General features: G+C 40.1%; 1 protein-coding gene across 5 annotated transcripts; it reads right to left on the reverse strand.

Annotated features, from left to right (window-relative positions):
* Positions 1-6,034: 6,034 nt before the first annotated feature.
* Positions 6,035-18,361, reverse strand: STEAP1 (STEAP family member 1). Of its 5 annotated transcripts, none has more exons than XM_015853514.3 (7): positions 18,121-18,256; positions 16,825-16,908; positions 15,404-15,540; positions 14,548-14,652; positions 12,210-12,722; positions 10,074-10,238; positions 6,035-8,911 (listed from the first exon to the last, which is right to left on the reverse strand). In XM_015853514.3, the coding sequence occupies exons 3-7, from the start codon at positions 15,404-15,406 to the stop codon at positions 8,654-8,656; spliced, it is 1,044 nt and encodes a 347-aa protein (XP_015709000.2). In that variant the 5' UTR covers positions 15,407-15,540; positions 16,825-16,908; positions 18,121-18,256; the 3' UTR covers positions 6,035-8,653. The 5 variants fall into 5 exon arrangements, with proteins under 5 accessions (XP_015709000.2, XP_015708999.2, XP_015709002.2 ...); XM_015853513.3 differs by lacking the exon at positions 18,121-18,256 and adding an exon at positions 17,546-17,683; XM_015853516.3 differs by lacking the exon at positions 15,404-15,540 and having other exon boundaries at positions 18,121-18,361.
* Between the last annotated feature and the right edge of the window lie 1,628 nt (positions 18,362-19,989).

The following is a 19,989-nucleotide window of genomic DNA, read 5'->3' on the forward strand; positions in this document are numbered from 1 at the left end:
AAGCAAGAAAACCTTTTGAGTTGTCATTTACCAGCCTATTTAAGCAGATACCACTAAGTTGATATGTAGTACGTTCAAACAGTAAGACAATTTGGAGAGAACTGGAAAAAAAAACAGCTATGGCCTCCCTTCCTGATACACTGAAGTTTTTGTGCAAGGAAAGGGTATTTACATACCTTCATATATGTAAAACTCCTTACAAAATTGGCCCACGTCTATTCAGTGAAATAATGAAATTGGATTAGATATCTCGGATTATGTACAAAGATCTATTGACAATATTCTGATGTCTTTTTAAAGGACTGTCTATATTTAAAAAAGGAGATTATGTTTTCTTAGCAGGTGTTTTGCTTTCTTTAGGAGAGTCCAGGGAAGCATTATTATTTCTTCCCTTAAGGAATGGAACATAACAAAGGAGTTTCCAGTTTGTAAATGGAGACAGATATTCTGGTTCTTCCTCTTGGCAAAAGGAAAACAAAGCCCCAGGGTTCTCCCCGTGGAAAACAAGTGAAAACAAACACACAAAAATTTGCTTCCTATCAGGGCAACAAACCCAAATACAGTAATTTCTAGCATACGAGCCTCAACAGAGCCAGTTTTATACCTTAGCAGAAAAAAGCAGTATTTTCCAGATGGGAACATTCAGGCCAACTAATTTTTTTCTTAGGGCTGCCAGCAATTCTTTTTAAAATAAAACTCATACCTGTTAAACATTCTTTATAAAGACAAAATGGACCTGAGAAACTTAGAAAATTGAAACTTGGTGTTTTTTGTTCATCTTTTTACATTTGGAGAGATGTATATTTTTAGTGTTCTGATTTTTTTAATTAATTTGTTGATGCTTTTTTCTAAAGGTACTCTTTTAAAAAAGTTCTGATCATTAGCTGAACTAAGAACAAGAAATAACGTTAAACGCCTCAATTGAAATATTGTCCCTTCGCTCTTTGTATTTCACCAGTTTGTGATGTCCCCTATTCCCCAGCTCTCCTGGTTATCACTGTCCCTCTCAGGCCACATGGATTCTCAGCTGCCTTAGGCAAGGAATGAAAGACAAGGTGAAATAAATAAATAAAGACAACTAGATATTTTCTTGAGGAGGAGAGGAGAAAAAGAAGGAAAGAAAAAAGAAAAAAGATAGAAAGATGGAAAGAAAGAAGGAAAGGACAAGAAATCTTTTCTAAAGCACATTTAGTAAGCCAGAGTTGAGAATACTTAGTAGGTCATGTGAAAAAAGACAGAGTGTATCCTTGTTCCCAGCAGGAAGTACAAATTAAGGCTGATTCACTCAAAACAGGGGACAGATACCCCACCCGCCTTGAAATAAACCCAAACAACCAAAGCAAGAACAACAACAAAAAAAACAACCCCAAACCAAACCAACAAAAGCCAGAAAAGATCCAGGGTTATTATTTCATTTTTACGGCAAGTCAAATAACAGTGAGTATTGTTTTTGCTTTTATGATCTGGTAGATAGATTTTATATACCAGAAACAATCTGAAGGAAGGAAACCTCTGACTGTGGTTTTCCATAGTCATTGTTGCGGCACATTGTTGAGGAGTTTCAGAATCTTTGTTCTTTGGCCTTTAGTAGAGCACAAGACCTTTCCACTTTTCCCTACAAATTTTGAAACACCCTTTGCTTTGTGTTGCAAGTTATAGAAGGTCAAACTTCTTCCTGGTTCATGGCTGCTCATCCTAAAAGGCATCTTCAGAGGGAGACAGCGGGTCCTAAAAATGTGATCTTGTGTCTGCAACAATTGTTGGACCCAAAGCTGGGAAAAAAAACAACCACATCCATAGTAAATATTTTTGTCAGCTGACTTGATAACCAAGAACAGAGGTGTTCCCCTCTTAGTAAAACATGGATATTGAAAAAAACATTGCAACAGTCATTTAAAAGACTTTAAGACTTACTTGAATACCAAAGCATCTGACTGAAGCAGAGGCCACGTTGTGGCTTGACCACCATTTGAGCGTAAGACTAGAATGTTTGTATTACTAACAGTTTAGGACTTCAGCTCTTGAGGTCAAATATCCTTCACCAATCTGCAGACCACAGGTTTTGTGTAAGAGCAGTAGAGAAATTAAAAACAATCAATACCACACTGTACAGTATGTAGTATAATAGATGTGAAATAATTGTTATGGGATGTTTGAGAAAAGGAAAAAAGGGAGGATCAATGTGGATCAAGGAGGAACATGAATAAGAGAATAGAGGAAAAGTGCATTAAATGAGCTTGTCAGGTGTTATGCTACATACTACGTCATGATCCTGATATTTTTAGAGGCTTTTGTTGAGTGGTCCACAGCAGAATAGAGTCCACCCCATCTCCCAGCTGGAGAAAGTGAACAGTTTTTTTTTGTGATTTTGTCAAAGAAAAAGCAGACTCTTAAGTATTTATGTATCTGCAGAGGAAAAGCCTTGATTTTGAATAGCTAAGTAGAAGTCCCATTGACTTCTCTGGGAATTTTGCCCATAAATGGTGAGGATTAAACATGTGCAGTAGAATAGAAATATCAAAACAAGGATAAAATCTGAAGTCATTAGCGATTACTTTTCTAAATATAGTCTAATGCACCATCCGATTCCCTGGTTTCAGTTGCTTTTTTTGCGTAGGCAATGCTTAAAAGTGTCTTGGTTGTGTCTTGAATAAATGCTCGCCTTCATTTAAAGCAGCTCATTTAACGCAGTTCCTGTAGTGTTTACCAGGAAGCAAAATAGCAATGCCTGTTCCAATGTAAGCACAATTTATTTGAAAATAAAACAGTTTATATTTAAACTGTTAGGAAAAGTGAAGCAATAACTGTAGCTCATGTCCCTCCAGCTTCAGAGACAGTTATGTTCCGCATCCAAAATAAAATTGTAGGGCAACATCTCAGAGCACAGTTCCTCTGAATTACTTATAACCTCGCTGAGGTTATAGGTAATCTCTGCGACTAGATTTCCCCAGAAATACCTGAAATGGTACCATTTCCAGGGATAGAGACATGATTGCAACTTAATAGGTTCTGCAGGCTGAGCTTTGCATACACTTGGTTCTTTGTATTTGTTCATTCCACTTTTCAGCTGCGTGTGGAAAAAACTCACATCCCATCCATTTCACAGATTCAATTCATGCTCTTCAGATTCCATGCTATCCATCACTGACTCATCCTTCATTTTACCCATCTCCTGTACTAAAAATTTCTGCTCCCTACTATCATGATGATATTGCATTCATTAAATCCCTTTCCTTTGTGTCCCTGTCATTTCATAAGGGGATCTCCAGATGTCCTGTTACTTCCCATTCCATGTTAATGCCTCTTTACATAGCTTCATAGTCCCACACTTCCTCTGTCCCAGAATACCCTTCTCTGTAACTAATTAATTGGAAATAAATAACAGCACATTTACATTGTGAAAATCCTAACTCTATGGGACAAGACTGAACAAAAAGGTAGAGGACAAATCAGAGAAGTGTTATGTGCTCATTCTTCAAGTCCAGCATTAAGATATTTCACAGATTTTCAAGTAATGGAGACATTCACATTGAATATTTCTTTTTCAGCAAGTACGTCCAACAAAGCCATGTAAGGTTGTATATCAAGGCTTCATAACTTCAGCCTACAACATTGACTGGCCATTCAAAATATTCCATACATGCCACACTTCTTTTTTAATAGTGATTTCCACAGATGAAATGTAAGCACAAAATATTTCTTAGCACACTGAGCAAATGAGCCCCAACACACCTACTCAAATAATACATTAAATGAATGGAAAAATTCAAACTATGACACAGAGGCTGAACTTTGGCTTAACTGAATTCAGTGAGATTTTGTTAAAGAGTTGAAGGTCCTACCAAAATAAGTTATTTTACTATCAGCAACAGAATGTGCTGATCAGATCAAGAAATCCTGGCAGTACTGAAAAAAATCAGTGGCAATGATCAGCTGCTGACAGTGATTACAGCAGACTACATTTTCCAAGGGTGGATATTTTCAGAAATCTGTCTTTGTTTTTAATTTTGTTCTCTTAAACTATTACTGTAAGGTCATTTGAAGAAAATCAGCTTAAAGGAAATTAGTCTGTATTTCAGCAATATTTGACACGTTTAATGTTATCAAGGGACAAAAGTAGAGGTTGTGAATATAGCAGACAAGAAATGAAGAATTCAGATCATCATTTCTCAAGTGAAGCCACAAGATCCACAGTCATGTAGAGGTCAGTCAGTTTTGTTTTCTGTTGATAACTTCTAGAACACATTTTTCCCTACTGATTCATGGAAAACTAAGAACCTGACAAATAAGTGAAGCAGTGGAACATTCTTGCTACCGGAATTGGATGAAATAATTTAAGCTTTCAGTTTTAGGGGCGCTTACAAAGGTATAAAATGTTTAAATTAAAAACTATCTTTACACCACTGAACAAGAGCAAGTGCTGTATTCTGCACCTGGGATGGGGCAGCTGTGGTTATGTTCCGGTTGCGGAAGAGAAGTTGGAGAGCAGCCCCATGGAAAGGGACCTGAATTGGGGAGGAGGAGGAGGTTCTGGCTGAGATCATGAGGCAGCAGTGTACCCTGGCAGCCAGAAGGGCCAGCCATTATCATGGGGGGCTGTAGGCCCAGCACTGTAAATGGATGAGGGGAGGGGTGGTCCCACTGCTCTGCAGCCTCACCTTCAGCACTCTGTGCAGGTTTGGGCACCACAGTGTAAGAAGGGCGTAAAACAGAGTGTCCAAGAGAGAGCTATGAAAATGGTGAAGATTAGTTCAGAGGGCAGTATGTATGAGGAGCAGCTGAGGTCCCTGGGTTTGCTCAGCCCAGAGCAGAGGAGCTGAGGGGAGGCCTGATGGCGGCTGCAGCTCCTCATAGGGAGTGGAGGGGCTGAGCTCTGCTCTGTGACAGCATCAGGGCCCAAGGGAACGGCATGGAGTTGTGCCAGGGGAGGGGCGGGTGGGGGTCAGGGACAGGGTCTGCACCAGAGGTTGTCTGGGGCATGAAATGGGCTCCTCAGGGTCATGGCCCCAAGTGCCAGAGTTTAAATAGTGTTTGGACAGTGCTCTCAGATGCAGGGTTTGGATTTTGGGTGGTGCTTGTGGGTCTCTTCCAACCCAGAGCTATTATACGATTCTATAATTTCTCTGCCTGTCCTTCATGCTGCATGTATACACGGCTGTCAAATTAATTACACCAGTGCATGGATCTGGATGAATCATTCTTTTCCATGCATTGCTTTTAATAGAATCAAACTCCCTGGTCTGATTAACTTCATGGCTTTAAACTCTTCTGTTAGCAGAACTGAGAGAACCGAGAAGAGTGGCCAAAGGGAGGGGCAGGTTACAGTAAAGACTGCTGTCAACAGGAATTGACATTAAACCAGAGCCAGCACAGCCCTTGTTCTGACTTCCTGGGCACATTTACAGAGTAGTATTATGGGATCTGGCTATCCCAGGTAATCTTGGCACAAAATTCCTCAAGTCCCTTTAACAATTTAAAAGTTCTCTCTGCAGTGAGTTTCAGTTCTGTATGTCTGATTTAATTATATCTGTGATATGTAACAACTGAGGGAATTACTTTACAGCTTCTGTAGAGGCATTGCAAAACCATTTACACTAGAGTGATGGATTCTTACCAAATATGTCTGTATTATTTTTCCTTCCTGAATGTCTTCATTATTCTTGATCTTTCCTGGTCTTTGATCAATGTTTTCAGGGATTATAGATCTTTCTCCAAAGCACTTCACAACTAGCTCAGCTTTCTCTTCCTTCTCACAAATTCTTATACAGATGCTAGAATACTTGGACTGTCAGCTAAAAGATCTGTCAAAATTGCTTTTCATTACATCCCCCTATCAAACTGTCCATTAGGTATTTCATATATTTATCTTTCCTCCTTTGGAAACTCCAGACTCTTCAGCCACCATGGAGAGAATGATCTCCCTTGACTGAAGATGTTTTATTGTTCCCATCAGCAGCTCTTCTAGCTTTTAAAGTACCTTTTTTTGCCCTTATATAGGTCTGGATATAAATTACACAATGGCAGACACAATATATACATTGAAGCATTTAATGATGCATGATTTTATAAAAATAATCAATTATTATACAAGTAAGTGCCTCAAAGTGGCATACACATAATTTTTTTAATATTTTATAGTAGTATATAGGCACATTAATACACTGAATTTTGAACCAGGCACATAAACTAAAAGGCACATTTATTTTAGCTACTGAAACTAAATTATATCTATTACAAAGGGAGAAATAAAATATTGTCAATAGCATTTTCTTCTGTAGCCCTTTTTACACCTTACATGATCCTCCCCACTCCTGTTGTATTTGCATGCTTTAAAAGCTGGAACATACTGTTGCAATGTCCTGTGAAGGAATACTCCTCCAGTACTACAGATTGGTGAGTTACTTAGAGGTGAAGTAGTTTACTAAAGACTAAAGCAGAAAACAGACTTGATATAAGATCTCAAATTCTGGCTGTAAGCATTCAACAGTACTTTATAAAGAAAAAGTTATCTGTTGCACAGAAAACCTGGCTCATATTTGAGATTTTGTTTTGCACATGCCATACAGCTTTGAATGGCCTCTTCCAAGGGGTGTTTTCATTAATCTTTCTTCAGTTTTCATTCCTGTTTCAAACGGTTGACTCCTATGATCAGCTGTACATAACAAAGCCAACTACTTGACCAGAATTTAGCAAAATTGGAGACTGCACTAATTTCTCCAGACTTTCTTAGTAGGGGAGCAGCAGAGCTGATTCTGGAGAGAGTAATTTAACCCATTCTGATAAAAACACACATTAATCTGTTAAACACTGGGGTTGCTTGCAGTACTTAAAATCCCAGCTTAGTCCTAAGTGGTAAATTGGAGCAGAACTTTTGATTAGCAAAAAGAAGAGTAGCTTATAGAAGGTAATTGAATTACTTTGTTGTTGCACTGGTCTTAACCTGTTCCAATGAAAAAAAAAATAAAACAAAGTATATGACTCCTGACCACAAGTGCAATTAATATTCCAAGTAAGTCTTTGATGTTTCTTCTCTCTAATTAATTTTATTTCCTTTAAAGAAATGAAAATGCTGATGTATTGACAACAACCATTTTCTTTTAGAGATTTCTGAAATTCACAGGCTGGCTTTCTGTGTTTCAGTGCTCATCTCTGTCATGCATTACTAACACACACTGCCACTCAAGTCTCTTCAGTCTACATTACAGAGGCCACCTTGTTCCCATTGTTTTCAAAGTACTACATTTTCAAAGTGCAAAACACAAGCACAACTTCTAAGCTGCAATAATTGAATGGAGTTAAAACCAGGAAGATACAAAATGTAGTAATAGTTATTTATTTGTTATTTATACCCAGTGCACCAAGTCCACAAACGTAAAACAGAATCATTAGCACCATGTATTACATATTCTCTTGCATAGACATTTTCTTGTTTGTTTAACACCAGAACCACTGCAATTCTTATTTGGATGATTCCAGCAATAGGTGGCATCATAAATCCATGTTCCAGTCAGCTCATGCAGGGAAACTGCAACAATGTTTCTGATGCTGTGTGAAAATACTAACTGCTGCATTAAGTATTTAAAATAGATGTTAACAAATGAATTATTCAGTTAAGATGTTCAGGCAAATCTATGTAAAACAAAGAAAGGGAAGTTTCACCAACTTACACTACAATTTAAATAAAAGCAAATGCATTCAGAAGACATGAAAATCTCATCAAATCAGTGTCAAGGTTCAAACGTCTGTTTTTAATGATTTGCTTCCAGTCACACAATTGTGCTGGCTCTATAGTAAAACAGTAAAACATATTTACTGGATGTGTGAGCTATCCCCACTGGAATAATTTGTGTTAATAAAGATAAGCACGTGTCAAAGACTGCAGGCTTAGGTCAAAAGCATGGAAAATTTCCAGCATAAGAAACAAAAGAATATGTTCATGGAAAAAAAAAGAAAACATTTTATAGTTATAAATAAACAGACACACCTAGTCCTGTATAAGATGTAGATCTGAATCTAAAAACTCTTGTTTTTTAGACTGTGCCTTAGCCTCAGGAGAGATTTTCCCTGCAAAGTTCCTCAGACTTCTGCTTACTTGATTATTTAAATTCAAAGCATGGTGGGAATGCAAACTCTCATTTGGCTGTAGTACTACAGGATCCCTTCCACAGTTAAACATAAGATGCAGGAGATAACGGGAAATGGGACAATAAATACTCAAGTAGTTGTCCCTTTATAATACTGAGATTTAACCAGGGAACAAACGTGGCTGTGGGATGCAGAAAGCATTCCTGGATTTTGTGGTGTAATGATTTATTTACTTTCTGTGGTCATCTGGAGCAATGATTTATGATTGCATTTCCCAGGGAAAGAATTACGATTGAAGCAATGAAGCACTGGCATTTTAAGAGCAGTGAGTCAGAAGAAAGAAATGATCAAATACTAGAACACCAAATAGATTAAAGTGTAAAATTAATGTTTCCAATTTCTGTCTCAACAGAAGTTCGAATTGCATCAGGTATTCCATAACCCTGTGGCTGAAATGAAAAGTAAACAAGAAACACCTAAGAAATAGATGAAAACAAAGCTCGCAGGTAAACATTTTGTTGACTTGAGCACATTTACATGCATCAGATAGGGAATGTCCTTATTTGATCTATAGTCTGGAAGTCAGGTTAGTTTGATTGGTCTGTGTATTAGCTTCCCAACCACATCTGATCTTTTTTATCCTCCTCCTGAAACATGGGAAGAACAGTATGCATTTACAGAGCAGGACCACAATAGGAAGAAAAACTGCTACCATAAATGAAGGTGGTGTGTACCAGATAAATTGGTTAACATCAACCCACTTATTCCAAGCAAACACCAATGCGTGAACTGTGCATAGCAACAGAGCTACGTATCCCATCTTGCTCTGTAAAAAAAGAAAGATAATAAGTCATTATTTTTTCCATCTTGGCAAAAGATTACTCTGTTGGTGGTAGACAAGAGAACATTAGGTTGTAATTACAATTTAAAATCTATAATTGAAGCATTCAGTTGTACACCTATATGCCACCTTCAAAAAAAAGGGAAGGGGGAGCACATATTTCTTCTGTTGCTGTCACACTGTGGTAACATACAAAAGAGATAAAAGATTCCCAAAAATGGGTCAGTTCTCGGTATCTCAATTTGTAGACGTCATCTGTATCCTGGTGTCTTTTCTGATAAAATATTATGAGTTCAAAAGCAAGTTTATGAGCAGTTTAATCAATTGCTGCAAAGGGAATTTTTAAAGTTAATTTAAATCAGTAACCATAGTAAGTATAGTACTATGATAAATTTGGCTTAGGACTTGAATTTCAAGAGGAAAGGAAGAGTTATGCTAGAGTTACTAGCAGTTTTGAGTTTCCTGTGTACATAATAACCTTGTTTTTATTACAAAAATGGAACTGCCATTAGTGTTAAGTCCAACACTGCCCTTCCAATTGCTAAATCAATGGGATCTAATTTTTAAATATACAAGTTATTTGTTTATAAAACTAATTCAATATTTTACTATTTATCTTTTAGATATTATTATTATTATTATAGATTTCTTCACAATGATAATTTAATCCAAGAAGTAATCATGCACAGGAAAACTCCCTCCTATACCAGTCTATATAAGTCTCTGCTTAATTTTTTCCTGCAACTGGTGCATTAAATAGAAATTTTGAATCTACTTTTCAAACTGATAGCATATTTTCAAATGATAGGTGCTCAGTAGGTCTCCAAATTTTCAGATTTTGTTGTTCAGAGACCTAACTCAATACTTGTTTAACACCGTATGGTCATATTGATGCAGAGCTATACCTGATTATTATTGTATTTTAATACTATTTTATAATAAGATATATTATTGTATTTTATACTTAGGTAAATGAAAAAGAAACCACCAAGCATCTGTAGCAATACCAATTACTAGGTGGGTTTGATTATTTGTCTGTTCCTTCTCATAATGCCTCATTCTCAGAATACTACTTTTTGGAGTATGGATGATGTCGGCAGAAAACATACAGCCCTAAAAACAGGGAGTGATGACATGAAGTGTGTACCTGAATATAATGGAACTCTCTCCAGGTCAAAGAGTGACTGACAGATGGGATTGATGCTATTGCCAATAAGGCCAGCAAAGCAAGTCCCAGAATTCCTAGGGATACATAAATCTCCATTCTCCAAACATCATGTTCAATCCAGGCATTTTCTTTTTTCTGTTTGACCTGCAAAAAGAATAACAGAATGGTTTGAACTGAAAGAGACTTTAAAAGGCCATGTAGTCTAAACCCATGCATGCTATGGGCAAGGATGTTTCACTAGATCAGGTTTCACAAAGCCCCATCCAACCTGACTTTGAACACTTCCATTGATGAGGCACCCACCCCCTCTCTGGGCAGCCTGTCCCATTGTCTCACCACCCTCACTATGAAAAAATTCTTCTTTATATCCAACCTAAATCTTTCTGTTTTCAGTTTATAATCATTGCCCTTTGTCCTGTCACTACATGCCCTTGTAAAAAAAGTCATTCTAACTCTTTTGTAAGCTCCCTTTATATACTGAAAGGCCAGAATAAAGTCTCCCTGGAACCTTCTTGTCTCCAGGATGAACAACCTCAACTCTCTCAGCCATTTTCAGTAGTAGAGGTGCTCCAGCCCCCTGGTTATTTTCCTAGCTTTCCTATTAACTTGCTTTAACATGTTCATGTCTTTCTTGTACTGCATACTCCAGAACTGGAGGCAGTACTCAACATGGGGTCTCAAGAGAGTGAAGTAGAGTGGAAGAATCACCTCACCTTTGTCCTGTTGGCCATGCTTCTTTTTATGCAGCCCAGAATACAATTGGCTTTCTGGTGCACTCAGCCACTTTCATAACATATAGTTGTTTTCACAATGGTAATTAGGAAGTAAGATGTGAAACATGGTATTTTTGTTTGCTTGAATGTTTCTGAATGTAACTGCTGTTTAACTGCAATGAAAAAGTCCCTTCTAATATCTACAGAGCAAAGGTAGGCTTTGAATGAAAAGAATGTACAGATTGCATCAGCGTCTTGGCTTAGTAAAGACATGTTCTGAGGCACGTTAGCCTGCCTTCACAGCAGGAGAAATCTTATTTGGCAAAAAATTCCATCTGTAACTAAATACCGTACCTGGGAGCTGATAACAACAGGAAATATATTTACAGCTCTGTTTTATGGTGCCAATTTAGCAAACATTCCTAACAACATTATCGTTCCAGAATAGCTACTTAGTCCTGTTTATTCAACAACAACTTGGTGCATTCAGCTGCACAGAATACAATGGTTGATATGGATGAAAATAATAAGCGGATGTCAAAGCTTCTCCTACTTGTAACAGTTCTTTGGTGCTATTGAAATCACCATCATATAATGTGCTCCAAATATGAGAATTTCTTTATCTGCATTTAAGGACTGGAATCTCACAGAAAATTCTGGTAAACCATTCAAACCTGACTACCAGGATAGCTGATCTTCAATGATTTCATCAGGTTGTCTGATAGAATTGTTAAGAAAACATCCTACTCTGCTTTTTATAAAAGATTATATTAGACTTTGAGGATACTAAAACTACCTTTGCAGTTTACACCTTATATTGGAATACTCCTTACAATGGAATAGTTATGGCACTCAGAGTGATATATAGGCATGTAGTAGATACTCTCCAGTAACAGAGAACCTCAGATAGCTTTGCAAGCCATTTATTGCCCATGACTTGGAACCATGATAGAAATTGTTTTAATTGGGTTGTTTTAACAAGTTATTGTGTACCAGCCAAACTGTGGAGTCATCAGTGTTCACATGTTTAGCCCGTGGCAAATAAAAATTATGATAATTTAGCTCAGCTTTGTTGCTGGATAATTCACTTTACAAAGATGATGTCTAAGAATAGCATGTGCAGCAGTTTTTGTAGATAGTTAGATTCTGCTGAGATGGTGCTGAGAAAATTAATCCACACTAAATTAAGACCGTGCCAAAGACTTACGTGTACCTGTGAGGCATTTATAATTATTATACACAGAGTCAAAAATTCCTAGATGAAGAAAGTGACTTATTGAATACACACCGGTACAGCTGACTCCCTGTTACATGCTTCAACTAGTAGGTCCTGCTCAATTCCTTAACTGTACTTTGTGGGGAGTTGTTACCAAATCAGAGGCAATTTCTAAACCCATCATACCTGCTGGAATGCCCAGTTCAGCAGCTTGTATCTGTATGATCTTCTCATCGGATAGCACAAGCTATAGCAGGCATGCATCACAGCGAAGAAGAAACTGAGAAGTCCGAATTGCTTTCTTGACAACATCCATCTATCCAGCCACAGGGGAAACCTTTTGTACTTAGTGCCAAAGTACAGCTGGAAACCAGCAGCTAATATTCCTGGCAAATATACCAGTGCTAAAAGGGTAATTGAAACCACTGGTAAGACTTTGTTTATGACAAGGATTGGAATTCTATAGAAAACTTTTTCATTTTTTGTTATAAAAGGATATATGACATCTCTCAGAGAAGTGTAAATAAACGTCAATAATGAGATCACAGATGCTATCTTCAGTGGCATGTGCCACCTGGGGAACAAATCCTGCTTGTAGTGCTGTTCTGAAGAGTATTCAAACTCACTGAAATGGTGTGCTTGATGTAAGTTAAAAAGTGCAGCTACTTCTGGTGGATTGGCAACGTTCATATCCACACTCTAGGAAGGACAGAAAGGAAATACCAGTGAGAACAAAAGAAGATTAAAACTACAAGCACAGTATTTGCTATCATAACTTTTACACTATGCATTACTGAAACAATACACAATTAACATGCACACTATTAGAGATAAGGTAGCTGAAAAAGTATAATGTTACAAGTAGCACAATCGGTAGTTGAGCAATTTTAGTGTTGATTTTCTATTCTTCATTCCTTATGTATGGTGATTTCAAAACAGGTTTTCATTCCAGGAAGTTAAACACACCACAAGAGAAGATTACGTTATATAAAGCATCACTAAAGCTTCTTATGATAGGTGTTCAAGATTTCACATTTCAGCTACAGATTTATTGAAGTAACTCAAATAAATATGTTCAACAACAGAATCCAGAGACATGACAGTACAGTATTTCTTCCAGTCACTGCTGTGTTAATGGCAATTAATTTAGGTAATAAAGGTGCAAGTAGAAATATTTGAAATACAGCATATTAGCTGTGCCCTTTTCAACCCCCGGTTCAATTCCCAGTCTTTTCTTTCTGTCCACCCTCAATGCAATAATATTCTCTTAATTTTTATGAAAACTTGTGAAACTGAGTCACTTCAGCTCAAAAAGCTGAATCTTTCTCTGCCAAGTTGTCATTATTTGATTCTAGTTTCAATGAAGATCTTGGCAGAACTACCACAGGCTTTAGAAGGAGCTAGGCTGGGACAAAACATTAGCATATTATAGATTGTTTTACACTGATATAATATGCTTAAAGATTGCCCAACACTTGTGGCTAGAGAAGAGGTATTTGATCCAAATGAAAGTACACACGTGCACCAACAGCAGGACTTTGCAGCTGATGTAGCAGACAGCTGTCCCAGTGAGGAGGCTGGGACTTCAGAGCATTAATAAACATGCGACTCCTAATATTCCAGCAAACCTGAACTAATATGGCAACAGCTCAGCTTTAGAATGGCTAATGTTGCAGGTGTCCTGATCTCCAGAAAATTATATGGCAATGTCAGGTTTGAGGAAGGCAGCTACTAGTAGTTTTAAAGATGTAAATTGGCATTCACAGAATCATTAGGTTGGAAAAGGCCTTCATGATCATCAACTTCAAATCATTCTGCTAGGACACAGGAGATTTGCCTATTTCTGTGATATTACCTGTCTTTATTCTTAAGAATCAAATATATTGAAAGTGACCAAGATGTCAATTCAAGCAAGATGCTACTTGTGAATAAAGCAAGGGTAAGTGGATGCAAGTTGGGTGTTCATCCTCTCTGATACAGGGTGTTTTGCTTTCTATTAACTGAGTGGTAACAAATGTTCATTGCTATCTTGCCATAAAATCTTAAATGAAGTCATGGTAGCCTGTTCCTGCACGTCTGAATGACTTGCCTACAGTACCCCAGAGTAAAATTAAAGGGCATAGTTTTTATTAGGGTTTTATAGTTGAAGATGCTTATCAAATGATAAAAATGTATGTTTTTTGATGAACAGTGAAGGTATACACTAAGTAACTTACATTCTCTAGTCAGTGAAGAATAGTGTAGTTCATGCATTACACAATGTGATGTTAGTATAAATCATATAAACTGAGATTTTAGCACTTTCAACTAGCACAAGACTTGTGCATCTTTAAAGTATGGAATGTGATTTAGTTGAATCGATTGCTCATTATCTTTTTAATCTCTTGATGTCAATTTGTGAGAAGACTTTAAATGCATTGGTGATATGCCAGCGTTATGGGAACATGGTGCTTTTGGACAAAATCAGATAAAAGACTGCAATTTTCTGCATTATGTATGAACTACTCTTTTACAGAAACATTACCAAGTCACTAAGGTTTTCTCTATTTCTTCTTGGTGTGATGTTCTGAAATGCATTCTTGTCAATGGTATGACTGTCACCTTCCCTCTTCTCCATTGCAGAAACTCCCTACAAAACAAACACAGGATGTAAAACAGGTTTTGAAATGCCCTACTGTAAATTTGAGGCCTCTTTGTCCACAAAATGTTTTCTTGCCCCTTCTCCATCTGTTCGACAGAAAAGTTATTTTTATTTTTCCTAACTAAAGCAGAGAGCATTTGAATCAACAGAACAAAGTAATGGAAGAAAAGGAATATTTAAGCTAAATGACTGCATCTCAAGTGGAATTAAAGATTTAATTCAGGGTGAAAGTTTTTAAAATAGAACAATATAAGTCTGAAACAGCTTTTGCTTGTGGCATAGCAGGTAAAGCCTTATAAAGATGGACTGTTGATATGTTTACAAAAAGCTTCAACAAAACAGTGTCTAACCTGATAACAGCATCTAACCTGAGCCTGCTGATGTAAGAAACCCACACCAATTTGTGGTTGCTAATACTTCTTAGGTTTTATGATTCAAATGTTTAAACTTGGTCTACCTGATAGTCAGCCTGTGGCATCAAGATTGTCAGGAAACTCCAGCTGGAGCTTTGTTCATGCTGCTCCAAGGTACACTCTCAATTCTTATCACCCACAAGAGGCAGCGGAAATTATTCTTAAAGATTGCAAGAAATCAGAAGCCAGAAAACAAAGAAGAGAAAAGATCTCTCTAGAGAGCCTAAGATAACAGTAGAGATGCTAGCCTGGAGTCCTGGGAAGGCTGTTAAGCAACTGCAAGGAGTTACCTTCCACAAGGACTTCCAACACACACGTCATCTTACCATGAACTGCCAGAAGAGATGTGCTTGTGCCACACCACTGGCTCAAGTGCTCAAATGCCAGACCAGTGTAAGCTTTCTGTGGCTGCCTTCAAGACTGGGACTAATTAGCTCCTCTGTGTAGACATCCCACTGAACAGCTGAGTAGATACATATGAAATTAGTTTTCTAAATACAGATTATTTTATACCCACCAAACTTGTCTTGGTTCTACTAGGCCACCAGACTTCCAAAGCCTAAGTATTTTTCCCTAAGTATTTATCTTCTGATGTTTTTCCCTCCTGCTAAAAAAGCTCCCACTTTGGGCATACCCTTTTAGCCAAGTGTTGCGGAGCAGGGTCAACAAGTGCTTCTCTCCAAAGGTCAAGCCATAAACCCTTTCCAATGCCAGCTAATGGGCAGTCTGTATATCCTGCTCACAAGAAAACATGCTGCTACAGACACATTTCTACTTTCTTTCCCTATAACTAAAACTAGATCCAGTGTTTTTATCACAGATATCTTCCTCAAGCTTCAGCTCTTCCCATCCCATCATTTGTTCAGAAATTCTACTTTTATCTGCTTTAATATATAGTGCATTTCTAGTTGTTACAATGGCAAAGGATACTTTAAGACTTCAGGTAACAATATGAGTTTCAGATCTGTTTTTAAAGGAACTCAGAATATTTAAAGTATGAAGCATGGTGGGGTGGTGGGGGAAAGGACATGAACAGCACTGAGACTGACATTTTGCTTTCTTGGGTAATGAAAAAGACTTTTAAAAATTGTTAAAGCTGCTTACGAGTCACATCTTTGCTGCTTCTTTGTCTTTTTTTCTATACTGACCTCAGTTGAGCTTTCAGCTGATAATATCACCTGTCTGCAGGGGCTTACACAGTGATGCCAGCCTCTTTGGAACTGTCCTCTTCTGGCTACCACATTGTCTAGGAAGTCCAAAGGTAAATTTTTCATTGGGAAGCTCTGCGCAGGAGACCTTAACTCACCTGAGTCTCATGCCGCTATCACTTCTAATTTAGAAATGGCAAATCCAGAAACAGTTTCTAGCTAAAGGTCTGTACTGGTGTTAATGTCGTAAATTATGTCATGCTGAGAAAAAGAAGAAAATCAAGAGCTGGGCAGTTTCTGGTTCAAAAAGTTGATTTGGGGAAACAATCTTTGATAGAATCTTAAACATCCTCTTAACGCTTCATGTGGCAGGGAAAAACAAACAAACATGGAAACAGAAGATAAACTTGTGTGAGTGAATACATACGCTCTAAAAGGGAAACACATGGGTTACAGCCATGTAACAGCATGCAAGGAAGCATAGGTGCTGAACCACTATATTGTACTTGGCCTCTGACACCAGAGTTGACAAAGAACTACTTTTTATTCACTCAGTAATACAGTAATAGCTTTGGGAAACCTTAAATACGAATACTTACAGTTCTATCATTCAGTGGCTTATGAACTGTCAGAACGAAGTCATCATCAGCATGGCTCTGTCTGGGACACGTCTGAAGAAAATCCTATGGAAGACAGAAAACAACTACAGCCGTGTGTCAGTCACAACTGCCCTAAAAGAAAACAGTTTAACAATGCCTGTACTCTGTGCCCACCCCTTGCCCACAAGGCAGCAGTGCCAGCAGCTGGCAATGAGGATGGAGGGCCTGCAGCTGAGCTCCCAGTGTTGTGAGCCCTGAGAAACAGGCTGATGGTAGCGCTGAACCAGCAGGGACACAAACCGGGCAGACCTGACTGCAAAAACATCCTCCCAAACCAATGAAAGGTTTTCCTGAATAAGAGTTTTTAGCGCTGGCCCCGTGGAAATAAAGAAATAAATAAATAAAATGTCCAAAATAAACAGCCTGAGATAACAACGATGAGATGGGAGAGCGTGGGACAGCGACAGCGTCCCACTGCGCCCTTGGCACCGCTGGAAGATGACAACGTGACAGCGCTCGGACGGACAGCCGCCAGCCTTCAGGACTGATGTACGGCGCGGCATCCGGCACACAGCAGAACTCGTCGTTCTCCTCCGGAAAGCCTCGAACGGAGGGTTCGGAGCTCGTTCCACTTTGTCGGAGGGCGCCTCGGGCCCGGCCGTCCCGCACCGCTGTTCCGGACCCACCGCCGAGACCCGTCCGGTGCCGTCCCGTCACCCACCTGAGCCCGCCGGCAGCGCTGCCTCTTCGGCCCGGCGGGGGGCGGCGGAGCGGGGCTTCCCTCGCTATCGGCTGAGAACCCGGCGAGCCCCGGTGCGGCTCCGTGAGTTACGGGGCCAGGCGCCTCCGTGCGGGAGCCGGTGCGGCTGCGTCGTGGAAGGCGGCCTCAAGTTAATCACGGAGCGCCCGGCAGCCTCCGAGAAGGGGAGCGGCGGGGGCAGCCGGCTTCAGCCTCCACCCCCCCCCCGCCCGGCCCCACCCTCCGCGCCCATCCCTCGGTGCCGACGGGCCGATGCCCCGGTTCCCGTCTAGCGGCGGTTCGGGGCCGCTCTCCGGCGCCGCCTGGAGCCCGCGGAGCGCGGGGCTGCGGCTCGTGGCCCGGCGGGACAAAGGGCGCATTCACCTGTGCCCTGCCCACGGCGGAGAAGGAAGGAGGGGGAGGGAGCAGGGCTCCGCTAAATGCGGCCCTTCACGCTCCTGCTCCGCGCCCTTTGGCTCGGCTCTTCCTTTACTGCTCCTTCCCAGCTCGTCGCTCCCGCAGCCCGGCAAAAAGCTGAATGTAAGAGCAGTCCTCACTTGAAAAACTACGTTTGTTGGTTTCTTTTTTTTTCTCCTCCAAGTACCACCGTCTCCTGTCCTCTTCCTGCGCTGGTTATTCGGAAAAGGCACTTTTGTCACGCAGCAGCGTGGACGGTCATTATCTCATGCAAACTCCGTATTAGTGGCTATGTCAGCGTTTAGTGGCTGACTGGCACTGCAGAGCAGTCCGCCTCAGGAATGTTTTCATTTCTCCACGCAGAGCTCATCGTGCCTTTCCCGGGATGGCTCTGCAGAAACCACGCCAAATTCCAGCTCTCTTTCATTTTTAACCTTGGGAACATATCAGCATTCTTCCTTGTTAAGAGAAGTTCGATGGACGCAGCCTCCAGCCGAATGCTGTGCGTGCCTTAGGAGGGATATGGGTGGAATGATGGCCCCCCTCCTGGGTTAAAGCAAAACTATAACTTCTTTTATTACGGTTGCCATCATGAGGATATTTGTGCTTTTCATGAGGGCTGTTTCCCGTGTGCTTTTCATTCATTTCTTTATTTTGCCGCGATTGCTAAGTTTCGTACACTCTCATATGTGCTCTCACTTTCTGAAAGCGCCGTTTCGTTTTCTTCTCAACTCCTTTTTCCTACTGTCGGTTTTGGGTTGCTTCAGTGGCGGTGAGCAGCATCAGCAGAGGGACACCTAGCGGTGGGCTCGGAGTTCGTGGTCTGCAGGGCGACAGCAGCGTCTTAATTCGAGTGAGTTCAGCGACTCTTGACTTCTCGTGGGAAGTCACTGGTGTGAGTTTGTGTTATAGGGACTGCGTTTATAGACCAAAATGTAGCTCAGGAGGTGGTTCAGCATCCGGATAGCTCATTTTAGCTTAAGCTTTTTTAATAAGAGGCACAAGAGCTCAGCTCCTGAATAAGCATTCTCAGATGAGACAGAAAGCCAGGCCCAAGTGAACCAAGCTAACAGATGACCAGGCAGCTGCTCTGCCCAGATGCTCCTGGTAGTTCTGACCACCAACTTTCCAGTCCCTGCACCCTGAGGGCTATAAACATTCAGCAAGCATCAGTGAATGTCAGTGTTGCCATTTGTTCTGCATGTATGAATTCAGTTCCACACCTTTGTTTCATACACATTTCTGTGTCAGATGCCATTTTGTCAGGGTATCCCTCTGCTGCCATCTGTCACACAGCAACAAAATGTAATGGAATACTGGCGGGCAGGCTCAATCTCTACTGCCATTCCATCACATCTTACTCTGACATCATGCTCCAATGTAATAAAATAGGAGGCATTACTTTTGGAGCAGTCCATGGAGGTTAAAATGTCAGAGAGAACCTTGTTGCCTAAGGCATGATTTTCAGAGTCTGTGGGTGATGTTGATGTGAGGGAATGGTAGACTGTGTTTTCTGGAGGAAAAAATAAAAGATTACATCATTGACAAGATGACCTGACAGTGGTGAGTCAGGAGAATGTTTTCACCACAGTTTATACAGGAAGAAGTCTGTGGGCAGGGCAAGTCTTCCACAAATGCAACTGCTCTTTGGACTATGAGCTCTGAGAACAACTTGCCAAATGGTTGGGAATGTGGTACAGCCTTCCAGTAACATACAGGCCTGCATATAATCATCCCAATGCTTCCTCTTGCTCTGAACTTGTTTAGTAAGCTAAGTATAACTCTTAGTGTCACCAAGATGACTCCAGCATGACCTGGGCTACTCAGAAATGATGCTGTACAAGAGGAAATGGTGTGGAAGGCTGGAAACTGTTCCCTGTAATTTAAAGAAGTGCAAATGGGCCTGGTTCAGCTGTTGAAATGATGGCTGGGCTTCCAGGACAGCTCCGGAGGAGGTTCAGCAGAGGCAATCCAAAGTGGTGAGGGCTCACAGCAAATAGTCTCTGAGA

Source organism: Coturnix japonica, chromosome 2 (assembly GCF_054131305.1).
Source record: "Coturnix japonica strain WE chromosome 2, WE-NBRP24, whole genome shotgun sequence".
Taxonomy (NCBI): domain Eukaryota; kingdom Metazoa; phylum Chordata; class Aves; order Galliformes; family Phasianidae; genus Coturnix; species Coturnix japonica.

Coding starts and splice junctions, on each gene's coding strand:
- STEAP1 (XM_015853514.3), bottom strand. Junction 12,723..14,547: donor GAGAAAACCTTAGTGACTTG/GTAATGTTTCTG, acceptor TGTCCTTCCTAG/AGTGTGGATATGAACGTTGC. Junction 8,912..10,073: donor GAGAGTTCCATTATATTCAG/GTACACACTTCA, acceptor CTTTTTTTACAG/AGCAAGATGGGATACGTAGC.